Here is an 18,601-nt window from a genome sequence, read left to right on the forward strand (position 1 = left end):
TAAAAATACATAAAACAAATTAACCTGCACCTTACCTTTGAAAAGAATCATGGCTGGTGTGAGTGAGTTTCTAAACTTTTGTGGGATTCCACCCAACGGGACGACACGTGGAAGAGCGTCCCAAAGCAATCGCAGTCTCCCAGCGCTGTAGCAGTTCGCCGTAAAAGCGAATCCGAAAAGATCGTGGACATGCTATAAGCGCCTGCCGTCAATGGGTGATACAAGGAACATTATAAATGCGCAGGGCACAGTACTACTTGGCCACGACCCTGCCTGACTGCTGTGTCTGTGTATAGTAGAGTGGCAGATCCTGCTACAATAAATAACTGCGCTGTTGTTGTTTTTAAGCTGAATAAAGCCTGGTGTTGCTATAGTACTGAGACTCAGCTTCGTGGTTTGGGGTGCAAGAAGGGAACTCGCACATCACTGCACACACACACAGTCACAATCACAATGCTGTAGTAAACAGTATACGCTCTTACGGATGTTGACTATATGAGTGAGGCACGCAGACTCAGATGGAGAATAGGAGACAATTGCCCACAATCCCGCAGCGAGAGAGAGAGAAGAACCATCAGTTCAGTTGTGATCACATGACGCTCAGCAGACAAAGCGTATACTTACTACTCGTATTGCAAGACCTCGCTCGTTTATCAAGTCAAAATTTATTAAAAATTTTAGCTCGTCTTGCAAAACACTCGTAAACAAGTTACTCGCAAACCGAGGTTCCACTATATTTCAAATTAATTTAGACGGGTCTTTTTTCACTTTACCCATAAAGTATCTTTTTCTATTGATCAGTGTTAACAAGACCAAATTAAGTCCACTGTGATTTAATGTTGTATAATAATACAATGTAAAATCTTGCAGTGGGGTGGACATCTTTTTATTGGCTCTGTATGTATGAGTTGACCACTAGGGGGCATTGCAGCACCCCAAACCTCAGGCACAGCCTCATAGACACCAATTCCAGTATAAATAAAAGGTTTATTTACAGCAAATACCTTATAGAAAGGCTTCAAAAGAGACATACACCAACACAATTCTTCTCTCTTCCTGCCTCTACTTCTGTTCTTCCAAGTGAGCTTTGTCCTTCTTCCACCCAACTCGAACTCGCCTGGATAAGGTCGAGTGGTCTGTTTTATCTTGGACCTGGGAGTACGTCTGGTGCCAGGGCATAACCCGATGGAAGTACTTACGGGTTAATTGGAATCCCCAAAAATAGGGATTGTGAATCCCATCAGTTTACCCAGGCAGCCCCATGGAACCAAACACAGCTGCCTCACAGGACTACATGTCTGTGCATGCCATGCGGGCATCCGTGTGGGGATCCTAACCCAAGGAGGCTGTCACCTAGCATATTGGGGGACTAAATATTTATCGGTGCTCATCTTCCCTAGTCCTTCCATTGCACTGGCATCCTAGCCTGGTAAGGGTCCTTAATTCAGTCCTGACCAGGATGCCAGTCTCTGCATGCCGTCCATAACATGTTGATGTCAAAGAAGACAGTTTTCTATGGGTACAGTCTGATGAGAATGTCAGCCTTAAATACAGAAAAACCAATGGCCACCCAAGGGCATTCTAAGTAGCTACACCAGGTTGGCCTAAATCTTAACCCCCAGATGGGATGCACTGGTTTAGCCTATAAAATTCCTTTTCCTGCCAGTTTAATGTGCAGAGAAATGCAGGGGACAAAGAGTCAGCTGGCTTAGATGTACTGGAGTAAGCTTAGTGTTGAATTGTTTTGGTTTGCTGGACATGGACATGTTATGTCTGCCGGCTCATGTTAACCAGCCATCCCTTTTGGATTTCGCTTAATCCAGTTCCATGTTGCCAGGACTGGGGCCTATCCTCACAGTGGTTGGTGTATGGTAGTAATCATTACCCATCCATTTCACAGCCCAGTCCCTCATACAGAACTAATTTAGAGTCACCAATTTACTCATCTTGTTCCTGTTTCGGATGTAAAAAGTAAAACCCAGACCAGCACAGGAAGAATGTACAAACAATGCTTGATTTTTGAATCTAGGACTTTAAACCTGTGAGACAGCCATTTTAACCACTGTGCCACCTACATGTCCTAAAAAACGGGTGAGCTAGACTGGGCTGGAAAGATGGAACCCATCTGCTAAATTTGACATGCTCAGCGAGAATCAGTTGTGGTAACTGACATAGTCTGGTGACAAGATCTGCAATTGCAGTCGGCAAGTTCCTTAAAGTCATGTGATGTGATATTGGCTTTAGGTGTAAAAATGATTGCTAACAATTGTTTTTTCCGTTTCTTTTGATGTCAGTCTTTTCACTTTGTATACTCATTCTTTCTTGATCTCATGTTTGTTTGTTAAATAAAAAGCCTTGGTCTCTTTGTTTCAGATCAAAATGACACAGGGAGGTAGGTGCATTTTGTTACTAAATTCCATGCAATGTAATATCTGAAAAATGACATGCACACGTTTTTGGAATTAAGAAATGCAAACTACAGTATGGCACATGGCAAACTTGTTCAGATATTTGAATGGTGGTAACGCTTTAGTTTAGGTATTACAAAAATGCATCCATGACTCATTTACTATTCTATAATAAAACCTTAACAAACACTTCTTCAGGTCTTCATAACCCTTACAAAGGCTCAGTGAAGTGCTTATTTATCTCTGCAATGTGACCTACTAACAATTTTCTTTTGAAGGGGTCTGAGTTGGACCAGCTGAGACACATTTCTAATGATATTTCATATTTAGTATGAATCTGAGAATTATCAATATTAACAAGAAATGTTACCATGATGTCAATAGTCCACACTGCACACAGATGAATAACTGATCTACTGATGTTTTATAAGTGTTAAGAAGACCAAATCAAGTGTTTGTTAAGGTCTTGTTACATAAGATAAATAAGTATGAGGTGCATTTTTGCAGTATGTAAACTAAAGTGTTACCAGAATGGGAACAGCCAACACACCTAAAATGAAATGACACCCAAAATGAATGAGAAACATTTTCCATTTTGGAAAACTTTAGGAAAACCTAAACACCCATTGGCTACAATTAGACTACATCCACACTACTGGTCGATGGTAGACATCTTAGGCGTAAAAATGGAAGCTCTGATTGGGGCACTCGAGAGACTGAGTGAGGGGTCTGAGTGTCTGGGCTTGCGAGTGTCCTGGATAAAATCCAAAGATCAGGCCTTTAATGACCTCTTGGGCATGGCCATCAGCAGTGTGTCAGTCTGCAGAGAGAGTGTCGATCTCGTCAAGAGATTTACTTACCTCAGCAGTGACATTCATGTCTCTGGTGACTCTTCCTATGAAGTCAATAGATGGATTGATAGAGCATGGGGGGTCATGAGGTCGCTGGAAAGGAGTGTGTGGCGCTCCCGATATCTATGCAAAAGGACGAAGGTCCAATTCTTTAGAGTCCTGGTGCTTCCTGTCTTGCCATATGGTTGTGAGACATGGACGCTATCCAGTGACCCGAGATGAAGACTGGACTCCTGTGTCTCTCCGAAAAATCCTAGTGTACCGTTGGTTTGACTTTGTGTTGCTCATGGAGTCCCGAATGAGACACATTACCTGCATTGTGAGGGAGCGTCAGTTACGGCACTACAGCCATGTGGCGCGTTTCCTCGAGGGTGATCTGGCTCACAGGATCCTCATTGTTGGGGACCCGAGTGGCTGGACCAGGCCAAGGGGTCGTCCACGTAACACTTGGATGCAACAGATACTGTAGAGGGTCATTTCTGGAGGGTGGGACTGGACTGTCTGTCTGGGGGGTTGCCAACCAGGATCCCGAGTTGTTTCGTCGTGTGGTAGGTGCGGCAACGTGATGTACCAGTGCATGCTCCCCAACTTGACTTGACACTACTACATTTTCATTATGTCTGTCGACACCAGCATTTCTGCATCATTTCAAAAGTATCTCCGCCTACAATGAGACAACTGAACATGATTATGTATCCATTCACCTACACTGGACATGCGCACATCAGCACAAACAGTAAGAGAAAGTGTCTTCAACACAAGACCTTCATTTACACATGGAGAACAGCCAATGGGAAATACGAAAAACTAAAAAACAGATTGTTGTGTTTGGACTGGCAGTGACTTGGAATTGTTATTGAGAGTAACTCGCAAGTATAAGGCGAGCAAAGTGTCTAAAAGTTTAACGAGAACAATAATCGAGAAAGGGCCACATAATAAGCAGTAAGAGCGCAATTAGAGTCTGCATTTTCAAATCTGTCTGTTTTCATTCTTCCACACTGCAATGCTGAACTCACATTTTCAGAAGTATACCACTAATGAGAGAAGTTTCAAAAGTCTCAGTTTTTGGGGATGAAAAGCACAAGGTTTGGGTGGATGAAAGATTTTTAAATGAAAATGTGAATGTAGCCTTAGTGTGTGAAAAACCAGAGTTTCATTTTGCAAAATTGCTCCTACAGTTCGCATTGAATTTGGTTTCACAATTGCGATTGGGATTTTGCAGGTTTTTCGAGTTTTTTGAAATAGAAAGTAAGGAGTATTGCTCCCTAACGCTTATTCCACAGCCGAATCAGCCGTCTCTTTCTTTGGCTGTTCACAAGTTCCATGCCTCCGTCCGTGTGGCTTCACGCAATATTGTTACACTGCCTGCTTACACGCTCACACCGCCTGCCTGGCACCACTTTTAAGTGCGGAGGTAATGCCATGGACAACATCATCTGTGCTCAGCTTCCCCAGCTCCATAGGCCGATTGCTGGCAGCCACAGACCCACAGGCCCAGATCAGCGGATGTTAATGTTGGAGAAGCACTTTCAGGCATTTGCCTTTTAGCTGCTCCTCCAATTCATGCTCTGCACTATAATAAGCTTTTACTTGCTTTTGTATATGCAGGAGAAAGATTGCAAATGAGATGAAAATAAATGTGCTAATGGAATAGATTTGTTTTGCCATTTTCTTATTTTTTGAGAAATGAAACTCTAAAGTTTTGCACACATTGTTTTACTCATTACTATAATGCGTACATTGGAATATGAACAAATATTTTCCCTTATGCTGGTATTTGTCTGAACTCATTTTTTGCAATATTAGGATCATGGGGATAATCCTGTTTTCTAAATTAACTGCAAACAAATTGAAAAGATTTAATTTATATAACAGTACGACATTGTCCAGTTATTTCATCACATGTAGTCTCCCTGGTCCAAAAACTCTTAAAAAGACAACAATAAAGTATCTTGGGTGATTGTGATTTCTTTTTATTAGTTTTTGACTTTGTCTGATAACTTTTTTTTTTTCTTTGGTTACAGAAAGCAGAAAAACTTTTGTCAAGAGAGATTTCCTTGCAGCAGATTAATTCTGAACAAAACCTGCAAAACTTCAAAGATCTCTGGCACTCCTACTCCTACAATGTTTCATACGACTTCCTGGCTGGGTTTCCTGTCCAGAAACAGAGTACGTCACCTTTTACTATTTCAACAGGCAACTATCTCCAACTTTTAGTCCAAAAAATCTATTGTCTCTTGTGTATATATGTATGTATATATATATACTGTATATCAATCTATATATATAATCTACAATCACTCACCCAGTAAAAGTGAAAAGATCGGCCAGGTAACGGATTTGCCTGATATTCACGGACCACCATCTCAATCGGTATGAAAGTTTCCATTTTCTTTTAGAGCTGGTAAGGTACACCTCATTGTAGTAATAGATAACAGTACATGGCTGGAATACGAGATATTGAAAGATGTGGTTTTGGCATTTTGGTGATAACCTAATCGACAACAGATTCACTCATAGATTCTGAAACTGGAAATGCACGAGTCAAGTGAAATTCACACAAGGCTATAAATAAATTTTACCTGGTTGTGAAGGCGAAGTGGTTGTAGGCAAAAGATATCAAGATAAAGTCAAGCATAGTGATGCTGTGGGACAGATGGTAAATATGAGTTTCCGAATCAGAAATTCCATGTGAATGATGTGCAAAGTCAGAGCTACAAGTCAGACAATTCAGAGAAAGCAGAGCTACCCAAATTCCCCTAGCTATGGCGTAATGCTTATCTTTCACCTTGGTCAACTGTATATATGTGTCATATCTGTAATATGATTACTTGCAGACTACTAGGGCAAGATCTTTGATCTTGGTCTTGATCAAAAGCTAACAACTTAATGCGCTCTGGAAATGCAAAAAAATTTGAGATGGTGGCAACCTTCAGAAGCAGAACTTTACTCGTGGGCTGATTACAGAGAAGTGATTGGAAAATGAAGTGACGTGGTAGAAAGAAAATAACACCAGCGATATCATTTGAGTGTCGAATAGATCACAGAGGCCAATGATGTGATGAAGAACATCATAACAGAAGAAAGAAGAAAATGAAGAAGCACAGCGCCATCTGCTGAACGCCAAGCATGGGATACAGAATGCAAAAAACGACAAAGATGGAGAAATGCATCAGATTGTCAAATGCGTCAACTGCAGGATACAGAATGCAAGATGACATCATTTACCTAGACTTTCAAAAACCTTTGATGCAGTCATCCCACACCAAAGGTTATTTCTGAAACTAGAAGCTGTACTCATCATCGGTAACCTATAAAACTGGATACCTGGTTGGTTAATAAGCAAGAGACAAGGGGTACAGATAAGAGAAGAATCATCCACATGGAGGTAGGTCATCATTGGAGTCCCTCAGGAGTTTGTTCTTGGACTGTTACTTTTTCTGACTCATATTAATGACACTGATTCTGGGATAGTTTGTAAACTTGTAAAATTCACAGATGACACTAAAATTCGAGGGAGGGCAGACACTGAGGAAGCAGCAAAAGGAATTCAAAAAGATCTGGACAACCTTCAGAGCACCTGGAAAATGCAGTTTAATGTAAAAAAGTGCAAAGTGCTACACGTGGACAAAAGGAACATCAGTTATAAATATAAGGTGGGAGACACTGAGCTACAGGAAGCAACCACTGAAAAGGGATTTAGGGGTTTACGTTGACACAATATTTGCATGGACTAAGCGATATACAGAAGCAATTAAAAAGGCAAATAAAATGTTAGGTTATATCATAAAAATTGAATTCAATGGACATTATGCTCAAAACTATATAATGCACTAGTTAGACCACATCTGGAGTATTGTGTGCAGTTCTGGTCTCCATAGTCCAAGAAAGGCATAACAGTCATCCCACACCAAAGGTTATTTCTGAAACTAGAAGTTATACTTATGGACATGTCCTACTGTGACAGACTCACAGAATTTAAACCAGTTTGGTCTCAAGTAGAGGAGACTGCATGGGGACCTCATCCAGGTATTTAAAATCCTCAAATGCATCGATTTAAAGTAGATCCAGCAACATTCTTTCACTTTAAGGGTGAATCATGTAATTAAGGACATCGGTGGAAATTAAGGAGATGTGCATTTATGCATTTAAGACTGAAGTTAGGAGGCACTTCTTTACACAAAGAGTTGTGGGGTCACTGGAACAAACTACCGAGACATGGAGTTGAAGCAGAAACCTTGACAACTTGGAATCTGGATGAGATATTGGGACAGATTAGCTAATAGCTAAACAAATGGGCTTGATGGACCGAATGGTCTTCTCTCATTTGTCAAATTTCTTATGGAGAAATGCATGCGATCAGAGCATACACGTTCAAGGATGCACAAGTTCTTATGTGTGTAAACAACTGGCAGAGAGTTTTCCGTTGATTGTCACACAACCTGCTTCCTAACACGAAAGGCTCCTTACCTTGCCATCTTTAAACAACGTGTGTAGCTTTAACACAGAATTGCTTGTTGACAATCGAGAACATCATCAGTCTAAACTTCCAACCGTATCAAAGTGTTGCTTTTACATTTGAACACCCGTGCTTCTGTGAGCACCACTACTTAGCAAAGTTATGCCTGTGATGTGATCAGCGTCACCTGTATTTTCATCCATCATCCATTTTCCAACCCGCTGAATCCGAACACAGGGTCACGGGGCGTATTTTCTAATGTTGAAAACAAAAGTGTGTGATGCTAAAACAGAATTATTTGATTCTTAAATACTCAAAACCTCTGACCATATGCTCGCATTGCCAGGAAAGTTAGATCACCGATGTGATCAGTGTGATGCTGCATTTTTTACGAGGAGAACAAAAGAATGTGCGTGTGTCAACATGGAAAAGTTCAGCTAGCTCTGTATGAAGCACCTTTGTTTAGGTCCACAAGTTTCACTTAAAATAAAAAAATATAATCTGCTCACCTAGAAATTCCAATTTCTTGGTTGAATTGTATTTGAAGTGAAGTGATACAGGTTTAATATGTTTACTTTGCTCTGTATTGTTACAAAAAAATACATCCATCCATCCATTGTCCAACATGCTGAATCCGAACACAGGGTCATGGGGGTCAGCTGGAGCCAATCCCAGCCAACACAGGGTGCAAGGCAGGAACCAATCCCAGGCAGGATGCCAGCCCACCGCAGGGTGCACACACACACCAAGCACACACTAGGGACAATTTAGGATCACCAATCCACCTAACCTGCATGTCTTTGGACTGTGGGAGGAAACTCAGGCAGACACGGGGAGAACATGCAAACTCCACGCAGGGAGGACCCGGGAAGCAAACCCAGGTCTCCCTACTGCGAGGCAGCAGTGCTACCACTGCGCCACCGTGCCGCCCCAAAAAAATACAATTAAGTTTGAATTGCTTTTTTTGCTGACCAACTAACAAATCAAGAGCAACCTCGCATTTTTCCAAGAAGTCCAACCAGAAATTCACGTGAACACACTGAAGTAAGAAGGGGAAACGTTACAAGTCGAAGCTTGGAATACTCTGATAGCACCTAAATGTAGCATTAGAGATGTCCTTAGCTCGTGACAATGACAGTTCGTTAAGACAGCCTTAGGTCTTAGCTAGGGGCCGCTAGGGCGATCTAGTTACACTCCTCACAAGTCAGTCTGCCAAGTGCCATCAGTCTGGAAGGTTGTGCTTGTGTTCAGTGATTTTTTTTTGTAAAAGTAGGTTGCGCAACAGTGTGAGAAGGAAACGCCCTGATTTATGGAAGTCGGGCGATTGGTTCTTTCATCATGACAACGCTCCATCTCATACTGCTCTCAGCATTCGACAATTTTTGGCAAGAAACGGTATGAAAACCCTGAACCACCCACCCTACTCACCGGATTTAGCTCCGTGTGATTTCTTTTTGTTCCCTCGGATGAAAAAAGACTTGAAAGGAAGGCGTTTTGCTGACATCAAAGAGGTAAAACAAGAAACGACCAGAGCATTAATGGGCATTACTTCAGACGAATTTAAAAAATATTTCGAACAATGGAACAAACGGTTAGATAAGTGTATTTCCGCCAATGGAGAGTAGTTTGAAGGAGACTAATTGTAGTTTGTACAGAAAATTAAATTAAACACGTTTTAAAAATATTTCTGTTTATTTTTGGCTCCCTCCTCGTATGTGAGTGTGTGCTCGAGCGAGCCCAGCAACTGATCGTCACCCTTGGTTCAGGCTGGTTTCATTCCTTCTACCAAGTGTTGACACGAAAGCCTCTGGTTCTGAAAACAGAGATTTGAATTAAGAGGGTTGGTGAATGTTATGTTTTCTTTTCAAAATCAAGCATTTTCATGTTATTTTTTTTTTCTCACTTTCAGAGTTCCTTGCAATTGGTCTCTCATCGGTCAAAAGAAAGCGAGGCAATTATGTTCTCGAAACTCTCAAATCCATTTTTGAGAAATCAACGGATGAGGAACTGAAAGAGATGGTGGTTGTGGTCCACCTTGCAGACTTTGATAAAGCCTGGAATATGAAAGTAGCAAAGGATATTTCCACAAAGTTTGCACGCCGTATTCTTTCCGGACATCTGCTCATCATCCACGCGCCTCAGGAACATTATCCTCCTTTGGAAGGTCTGAAGCGGAACTTCAATGACGCAGAGAACCGTGTGACATTTCGCTCCAAGCAGAATGTGGACTATGCTTTCCTGCTTAACTTCTGTGCCAATTTGTCTAGCTACTACCTTATGATCGAGGACGACGTTAAGTGTTCCAAGTCTTTCTTTACCATTATCAAAAAATCCATTGCATCTAGAAAGGGGACCTACTGGGTCACACTGGAATTTTCCAAGCTAGGATACATTGGTAAGCTTTATCATTCTAGTGACTTACGAAGACTTGCTCAGTTTCTTCTCCTGTTCTATCAAGAGATGCCCTGTGACTGGTTATTAGGTCACTTTCAAAATCTTTTAGCTCAAAAGGATGTGATTCGCTTCAAGCCCTCTTTATTTCAACACACTGGATATTATTCCTCCTTCCTGGGCACAGCCAATCTTTTAAAGGATGATGATTTTGAGGAGGACCCCTCTGATATCCCTGATAACCCACCTGCCACTATTTTCACTGACATCAGTACATTTGAATCTTACTATCCTAAAAAAGCTTATAGCAACATGGACGAATATTTCTGGGGCAAGTCGCCATCTGCTGGAAATTATTTCACTATAATATTCAACAGACCTGCAGTATTAAACAAGCTCCGTATCTACACAGGCAGTAATGAACGCAAAGGAGATGTCTTACAGTTTGGTGATGTGGAGTTAGGAAGTCAACTTGGCAAATCAAGAAACCAATTGGAATGTTCCAGTTACACTAAAATTGGGAGTTTTGTCGATGGACACTTTCAGAAAGATGACATCTATAAAAGTTATGACAGTCCTGTGTCTTGCGTGAAAATTGTGATAACTAAAAGTCAAAGCAAATGGCTTATTATTCAGAATATTAGTATATGGACACAGCAACTTTTAAAATAAGAAAACTGTTTTAAATATTATTTTTGTAAAAGAAGAATTGCATGCACAATGGTTGGACCCGTGAGGCAGCAGTGCTAACATCCTGAGTTTGAACCGTGTGGCCAGTTGCTGGCTCGATGGAGTTTGCATGCTCTTTCAAGGACTGTCGGCCCCATCCTGGGCACAGCCACTCTCTTAAAGGACGATGGTATCCCTGGTCTTTCTTCTGGGTACTATGGTTTTTCTTCTGACATTCCTAAAAAATTACATGTTAATATGTGTTGGAGTGGGTGTGTGGGCCTCTAGTAGCCTCCGGCCTCTGCTATGACCCTGGCTTGACTTGAAAATGTTCTGTTTGTATTTATATGTGTGTGTGTGTGTGTGTGTGTATGTATGTATATATATATATACTGTATATATATATATATATTGTGACAGTTTTAAGGGTCCCCGTGACCCCTTGAACCCTTAGACCAGACGTCACACACTAGATAAAAGTCCAAAATGAATATTTATTATTATAAATAAGTGCACAAAGCACCTTCACTCCACTATACTCCAATAAATCAATAATCACAAATAAGCAATCAATACAATCCTCCACTCCCAGACACATTGCCACCCTTCCACCCAGCTCAGCTCATCGTCTGGGATTTCCCATCATCCTTTTATATTCCCTGACCTGGAAGTGGTTCCAACCCTACAGTCCATGTGATTCCTTATCACTTACGGGTCAGATAAAAAGTCCTTTTCTTCATCTTGGAAGCACGTCATTTCCCTTGTCGCCTTGGATACGACATACTTCCAGGTTATAGGGCATGTAGAATTCCCTGAGCCTCCCTACAGCATCTCCTGGAGGTCCCCATGGTATACAACAGGGCTGGTTGTAAAAACTACAAGGTCCATGAGGCCCTGCTGGAATTCGGGGAACCTCTATGCTGCTGGGAGGGCTCCATCTGGCGGCTTGGAGGTGTGGACCAGAATATATGGCCGGCCATCCCTTACAATATATATATATATATATATATATATATATATATATATATATATATATACACTGTATAGATATTCTGTAAATGAATGAACAATATATGGTATATATTAGGGGAGTAATTCCCAACTCAGTACTGGGGACTTAATGTGACCGCAGATTTTTATTCTAACCCTATTTTTCCTATAGCTTTAAAAGCTTAACTCTTTTTTTTTTATTATTTTGCCCTTTTCATTTTCATATCTTAATGATGACAATTAAGAGCAAGCAGAGCAGACACCTGAACAAACGACACCACTTAAAAGAAGTGGTGAGGTGGCCTTCTGCTGTTATGCACCTAAAATCTGGAATAGCTGACCAATAGAAATTCGCCAGGCTAATACAGTGGAGCACTTTAAAACACTGCTGAAAACACATTACTTTAACATGGCTTTCTCATAATTTCATTTTAATTTAATCCTGATGCTCCGCATGTTCAATTAATTATCATTACTATTCATGGTGGCTGCAAAATCCGTACTAACCCCTACTTTCTCTTCAGTTCTTTTTCTGGTTTTCTGTGGTGGAGATCTGCGCCACCACCACCTGATCAAAGCACCGTGATGTCCTTACATTGATTGATCAAAGGCCAGAAGTCCATGTGACCGTCATCATCAAGTCCTTCCATGAAAACCCTGAATACAATGAGGACTGATCATTTATGTTACGTAGAATGCCTAGAGGTGGCTGGGTGGTCTTGTGGCCTGGAACCCCTGCGGATTTTTTGGTTTTTTCCTTCCTCCCTGGCCATCGTACCTTACTTTTATTCTATGTTAATTAGTGTTCTCTTATTTTAATTCCTACTTTGTCTTTTTTCTCTTTCTTCATCATGTAAAGCACTTTGAGCTACATTATTTGTATGAAAATGTGCTATAGAAATAAATGTTGTTGTTGAATAACGAAAGGCCGCAATTATTTCCGCGTTACACCCACTCATGAGCAAATATGGATTAAATAACCAGAAGACATGGAATAGCAGAATGAAAGTCAGGATTGAAAACATTGTTAAAAAGAAAAAGAAATAGCTCATTTAATTAAGCTAGGAGTCCAATTAAAAACAGAAGTTAGAACATTCGAACAATGTAGACGAGAACAAGCCATGCAATCAAACAAAGCTCGCTAGTCCTATCCACTTTCTTCTTCCAAAATAATACCACATTTAGTTTTAAAAGTCCATAAAGTTCTACTGTCTACAATACTACTTGGTCACTTATTCCATGTGTCTTTTGATTCTCTGTGTGAAGAAAACCTTTCTAATATTTGTGTGAAATTTATTCTTAATACATTTCCACCTGCGTCCCAATGTTTTAAGTGAACTCATTTTAAAATAAAAAGTCTCAGGACTAATTCCCTTCATAATTTTAAACACTTTAGTCAGGTCTCCTCTTAATCTTCTTTTGCTTAAACTGAAAAGGCTCAGCTCTTTTAATTTTACCTCGTAACTCATCCCCTGTAGCCCACTAATCAGCCTAGTCGCTCTTCTCTGGACCTTTTCTAGTGCTGTTATGTCCTTTTTGTAGCCTGGAGACCAAAACTGCACCCAGTACTCCAGATGAGCAGAACCTCCTGTGACTTGTACTCCACACATCAAGGCGCTATATAACCTGACATTCTGTTAGCCTTCTTAATGGCTTCTGAACACTGTCTGGAAGTTGATAGCTTAGAGTCCACTACGACTCCTAAATCCTTCTCATAAGGTGGACTCTCGATTTTCATACCCCCCGTTGTGTATTCAAACCTCACAATTTTACTTTCTACATGTAATACTTTACAATTCCTGGCAATAAATTTCATCTACCACAAATCTGCCCAAGCCTGTGTGCTGTCCAAGTTCCTCTGTAATTATTTAATGCATTCTAGATTATACCTAGCTTGGTACCATTTGCAAACTTAACCAGCTTGTTATTTATATTCCCACCCAAGTCATTTGTTTATATATTAAAAATAACAGAAGCCCTAGCACTGACCCCTGTGGAACACCACTCTTAATGTCACCCAAGTTTTGATAAGGTTCCTCTCCCATCACTCTCTGCTTCCCGTGTCTTAGGCCAATTCTGCACCCATCTACAAACTACACACTGAACTCCTATTTCTTTTAGTTTGATGCCCAACCTCACATGAGGAAAGTTCCAATTTGGTTGGAACAAAAACCTGATTTTGGGAACCAATGTCTTATGGTGTCCATGTTGGTGACTGACCTGCTTGATTATGGCTGTAATTAGCAATGTAGTCCACCTTCACCATAGTGAAAGCCCAACATTACCCAGACAAGAGAAAACCAAGATCATTTTTGGTAGACTACAGGCTTTTGTTGCTACCAAATTGTTCGCTTGTGTACTGTGATGGACAGCCAGCAGCTCAACCCGGCTGCAACATCCAGGACACTAGATGGCAATTTCCCTGCAGCTTAGCGGTGCCCCGGATTCCCGCAAGGCACCATAGGATATGGAGTTGGGCTTCACAGCCTTGCTGCTTACCGTGAGGGCCGCCATAGGAAACTGCAGGGAGACATGGGGATTTCCGTTTCCCATATAGCCTGGAAGTACTCACAAGTCATGAGGACGGAAGCCACAAAGTACTTCTGGGCTGAAGAAAAGCTAATTCTCCATCTCATCCGAAAGTGCTAGCAAGTCATGTGGACAGTAGGACAGAAGCACTTTCGTGTCAAGGACTATATAAAGGTTTGTTGGAGACCCAGCAAGCGAGCCGGAGTTGGGAGGGAGTGAGACAGAGCTTGCTGGGAGGTGTGGAGGAGAATTTTGAGAATTATTGTATTGGTTCATTGTGTTTATTGTGGATGTGGTGCTTTGAAAGCACTATTTTGAGGAAAAGATTAAAAAGTCTTCTTAGTGCTTTTAAACCTGTGTCCAGAGCATCTGTCTGTTGGGTTTCACGGGACAACAGCGCCCCCCAAGTGTCCACAGTACTCAACTGACTAGTAGATTTCTTAATTAAATACTCCTCATTCATTAGAAGCTGGCAGTTAATTTTTCCTCCTCTAAGGCAGAGGTGTCAAACTCAGATTTATATAGACAGATAAATAGAACTTTATTTGTCCCTAGGTTAAATATGAATTTACAGAAATTCAATAAATAAATATTGCAACAGACAAGAAATACACACCAGAATGACTAGAAAAGGAAATAAATCTTCTTACTTGGCTAAAGGTAACGAGCTGTCCCAGTGCCTACAATGCATTATGCAGGTCTGTTGTCGAGGGTATGAAGGAGCTCCAGTAGCGTTTCTTGACATACTTCTGCTCAAGTCCTCAATGCCAGTGTGTCAGAGAGAAGGTGTGCAGAATTGTTCATTGTGGCACTCAGTTTTGTCTTCATTCTCTCCTCCACTACTACCTCCAGCAGGTCCAGGTGGCGTCCCATGACTAAGCCTGCTGTTATAATCAGCTTGTTGATTCACTGGGCCTCTCTTGAAGTGATGTTACCGTTTTAGCACACCACACCGATAGTAGTCTCAATAGGGTTTGATTTGAAAACAAGTCTTGTGATTCAATGGTGCAATTATGAAATAATCTTAGATTCACTGTACTAAATGGTGTGTTCGAAATACATGACCTGTAAGTCCAGCCTGCTTTCACACGTGGTAATGTCTGTGTTGTGCACCAACAACTTTCACCTTCACATCATTACATACTATAGACAGTAACTTAGAATTCGGCCAAAGCTCAATCAGTTTGTCATTTTAGTTTCTTTTTTTAATTCCATGCTTTTAATGAAAATTTTGTTTGCTCAGCACCTAGTGATATCTATGAATCTCAGAATTCAAGCAGTACTAAATATGACAGCCTTAATAGACCTGCCATTACTGTGCACAGAATACACTTGAGCTCTGTTTGCACAAAGCATTCAGTCATTCAGCTGAAAATCGTATGGGCATTATGGCGTTATGAAATTGGGGGACAGTGTCGAAAAAGTGTTGTTAGTTCTGCTACATGTTGTGACCAAAATGAATGCAAATCCCCTTCAATGAAAGTCTGCAATGTGCACTTTAAAAATATCTGAAGTGTTTGATTTGTAATTTTAAACCATGGAGCAGAGGAGCAAATCAAGGAAAAATATGCCTTTGTCCCAAACATGATGTAAGGCACTGTATTTTCACTTTGGGGATGGAGATTGAATGTGTACACTGCTTTATTTGTCATTTTTTTCTCCTATTGATGAAACTAAATACATCAGTTTTAAGGTTGTGATAAGATAAAAAGTTATGTTTCATATTTTACACAATTCACCTTTATTCTACTCCGTCCAGACAAAAATAATCGACTTGTCCAAAGTTTATCATCTTTAACCAGACTGGAGTGTGTGCTGTCAGTGATTCTCAAACTCAATCAACTTCGTTCAATGCAGTGGGAGTTCCAAGCTGTAAGGGCATAAGGCTGTAAGCAGCCCTGGAAAAGGGCGACGAGTTCTTTATTCTCCTTCAGAATTCTGGTAATTTTTGTTTTAATTTGAAAATTTTCAATTAATTTTAATTATTTGATAAAGAGATCTGAGATCCCTGCTATAAAGATACAGATGTAAAAATCATCTGGGCCTTGCCAGCAAAATCTGAGCAATTAAAGCGGCTGACTTTCATTTGAATGAATTGTTTGTCTTGGGAAAGTGGCGTCATGTTTTGGAAGTGGCTGCAGTCTGGTCATCATCAAATATTAAAGGAATCTTCCACCCAAAAATAATATTTATTATATGCTACCCCATGTACTTTGTAGTGGTGACTGAGAAACGTTTTTTTAACTCGTGTTTTCATGCAGAATAAAATACAGGACAATGATGAGCGACACCGGACAGCAGCAAAAATGCCCATGGAAAAAAGAAAAAATAAATCCTATTGCTCATGTCCCATAATGTCAGTAATCCAGTTGTATGCCAAAAACATGCAAAATGCATATATCTATTGCTAAAGTGTTGTTAGATACTTCCACAAAAATCAGCACAAATCATAAACTAAAAACTAAAATCACAAGGGATTGAGTTTTTGAATTGAATACCCGCCTCTCCCCCTCATTCACTGGTCAAGAGTCCTGTCTTCAGTTCAAACTATTGGCTTCTATTATACCAATTTTTTTTTCACTGCTCTGCATGAAAACACAAGAATAATTGTTTTCTTGGTCGTCACTACAAACGACGTGGCGTAAGTAACATGTACAAAAATACCATGTCTGGGTGGAGTGTTCCTTTAAGGATTGAGTACTACTCTGACTTTTATGTGATTGTATTTTATTTTCTTTTTTATTTATTACAGGTGTAGGCAACGTCGGTCCTGGAGTGCCACAGTATGTGCAGGTGTTTGTTCCAACCCAGTTCCTTAACGAGAACTCAATTATTGCTGATGACGCACATATTGCTTAAGTGACATTTTAATGCTTCATTTTAGTGGTCTCGCTTGTTAAGGTTCTCCAACCTTAATTGCTTATTTCAATCTTAAACTGCTGCATTCAGTGTTTTAATTGCTCCTTATTAGCAATAAGATGTAAAACAGGGGTAGGCAATGTCGGTCCTGGTGAGCCGCAGTGGCTACAGGTTTTCATTCAACCCAATTGCTTAATTAGAAACCAATCATTGCCAATCTCAGACCTTATTTAATTTTATGGCTTGTTAGTCTGAGCAATGTAAGGCTCTTATATCGTAGATTTTTTTCCTTTCCAAGGATATCATCCAAATGATTTGAAGCCTAAAACAGATCATTTTCAGTCTGTCACATTTTTCTATTAAGTGTTTTATTAAATCAAACCGTGCATGATGAACACACACAGATGTAATTGGAAAAAAGCTAGCTGGAGAACTGCTGGCTGCTTTGTCTTTTACATCTTATTGCTAATAAGGAGCAATTAAAACACTGAATGCAGCAGTTTAAGATTGAAATAAGCAATTACGGTTGGAGAACCTTAACAAGCGAGACCACTAAAATGAAGCATTAAAATGTCACTTAAGCAATATGTGCTTCATCAGCAATAATTGAGTTCTCGTTAAGGAACTGGGTTGGAACAAAAACCTGCACATACTGTGGCACTCCAGGACTGCCGTTGCCTACCCCTGATTTATTACATTCTTTTTGGAAATAGTAGGAGGCAAAAGCTATTAGTCCTCACAAGTTACATCGTGGATATCTACATGCTAACCAGAAGCAAGAGGGCCTAATGTGTTCATACAGTAGAGCAGGGAATCTCAACCTTTTGTCTTAGCTTACCACAGCTAGTAATTTAAATGAAGTACCACTGTCTTAAACTGTTGAGTAAAGAACTTTTATGAAGTAAAACTAAAGAACATATTTCTTAAGCCACCCAAAAATATTGTATTAGGGGGTTTTAACAATGTATTACAGACAGCTTTTCTGCTTGTGTTTTTAATTTTTCTTCTGTATTCGTAAGGTTTTTACAATATATATTTACATTTATAAGGAATATTATATTTCAGTGTGTGGAATAAAAATTTGAAAGCTTTAAAATTCTTCACTTTTAATTTACAAAAAAAATATCATTTGGAGCTTGAAGTGTGTAGCAGAGAGGGGGATTTCCCCTCAGAGTACACAAACAATGAGGGGCTTTTTTACTGGCGTTGGTAAAGATTTAATTGTGGGATTCATACACTCACTGGGAACATTCTACTAGTGCTGGGTAGGGCCTGTGACTGTCTGGGTTGGCTCCACTCTCCCTGGTTGTTTCTGGGAGCCTCTTGAACCCTGGAGCCATCGATAATCATGAACCGAGATGAGCTGGGCAAATGACGACAGACACATTCAGCAAGGGGTGAGTGCAAATGCGTTCAGTGGTTTCGTTAAAAGCAATACAAAGTGT

The 18,601-nt window shown here is 40.3% G+C and overlaps 2 protein-coding genes across 4 annotated transcripts in view; both read left to right on the forward strand.

The window, feature by feature from the left end:
- Window positions 1-12,812, forward strand: part of LOC114647831 (alpha-1,3-mannosyl-glycoprotein 4-beta-N-acetylglucosaminyltransferase C-like) — a 48,868-nt gene extending 36,056 nt beyond the window's left edge. For both annotated transcript variants that reach the window (XM_028796481.2, XM_028796480.2), the window contains exons 3-4: window positions 5,284-5,428; window positions 9,628-12,812. In XM_028796481.2, the coding sequence (XP_028652314.2) occupies window positions 5,284-5,428; window positions 9,628-10,781 (1,299 nt within the window). In that variant the 3' untranslated portion in view covers window positions 10,782-12,812. The remainder of the gene's footprint in view (window positions 1-5,283; window positions 5,429-9,627) is intronic.
- The window catches only part of slc25a55a (solute carrier family 25 member 55a), a 640,168-nt gene that overhangs the window by 142,219 nt on the left and 479,348 nt on the right, over window positions 1-18,601 (forward strand). The window lies entirely within an intron of this gene.

The sequence above is a fragment of the Erpetoichthys calabaricus genome, chromosome 3 (genome assembly GCF_900747795.2).
Source record: "Erpetoichthys calabaricus chromosome 3, fErpCal1.3, whole genome shotgun sequence".
NCBI classification, from domain to species: Eukaryota; Metazoa; Chordata; class Cladistia; order Polypteriformes; family Polypteridae; genus Erpetoichthys; species Erpetoichthys calabaricus.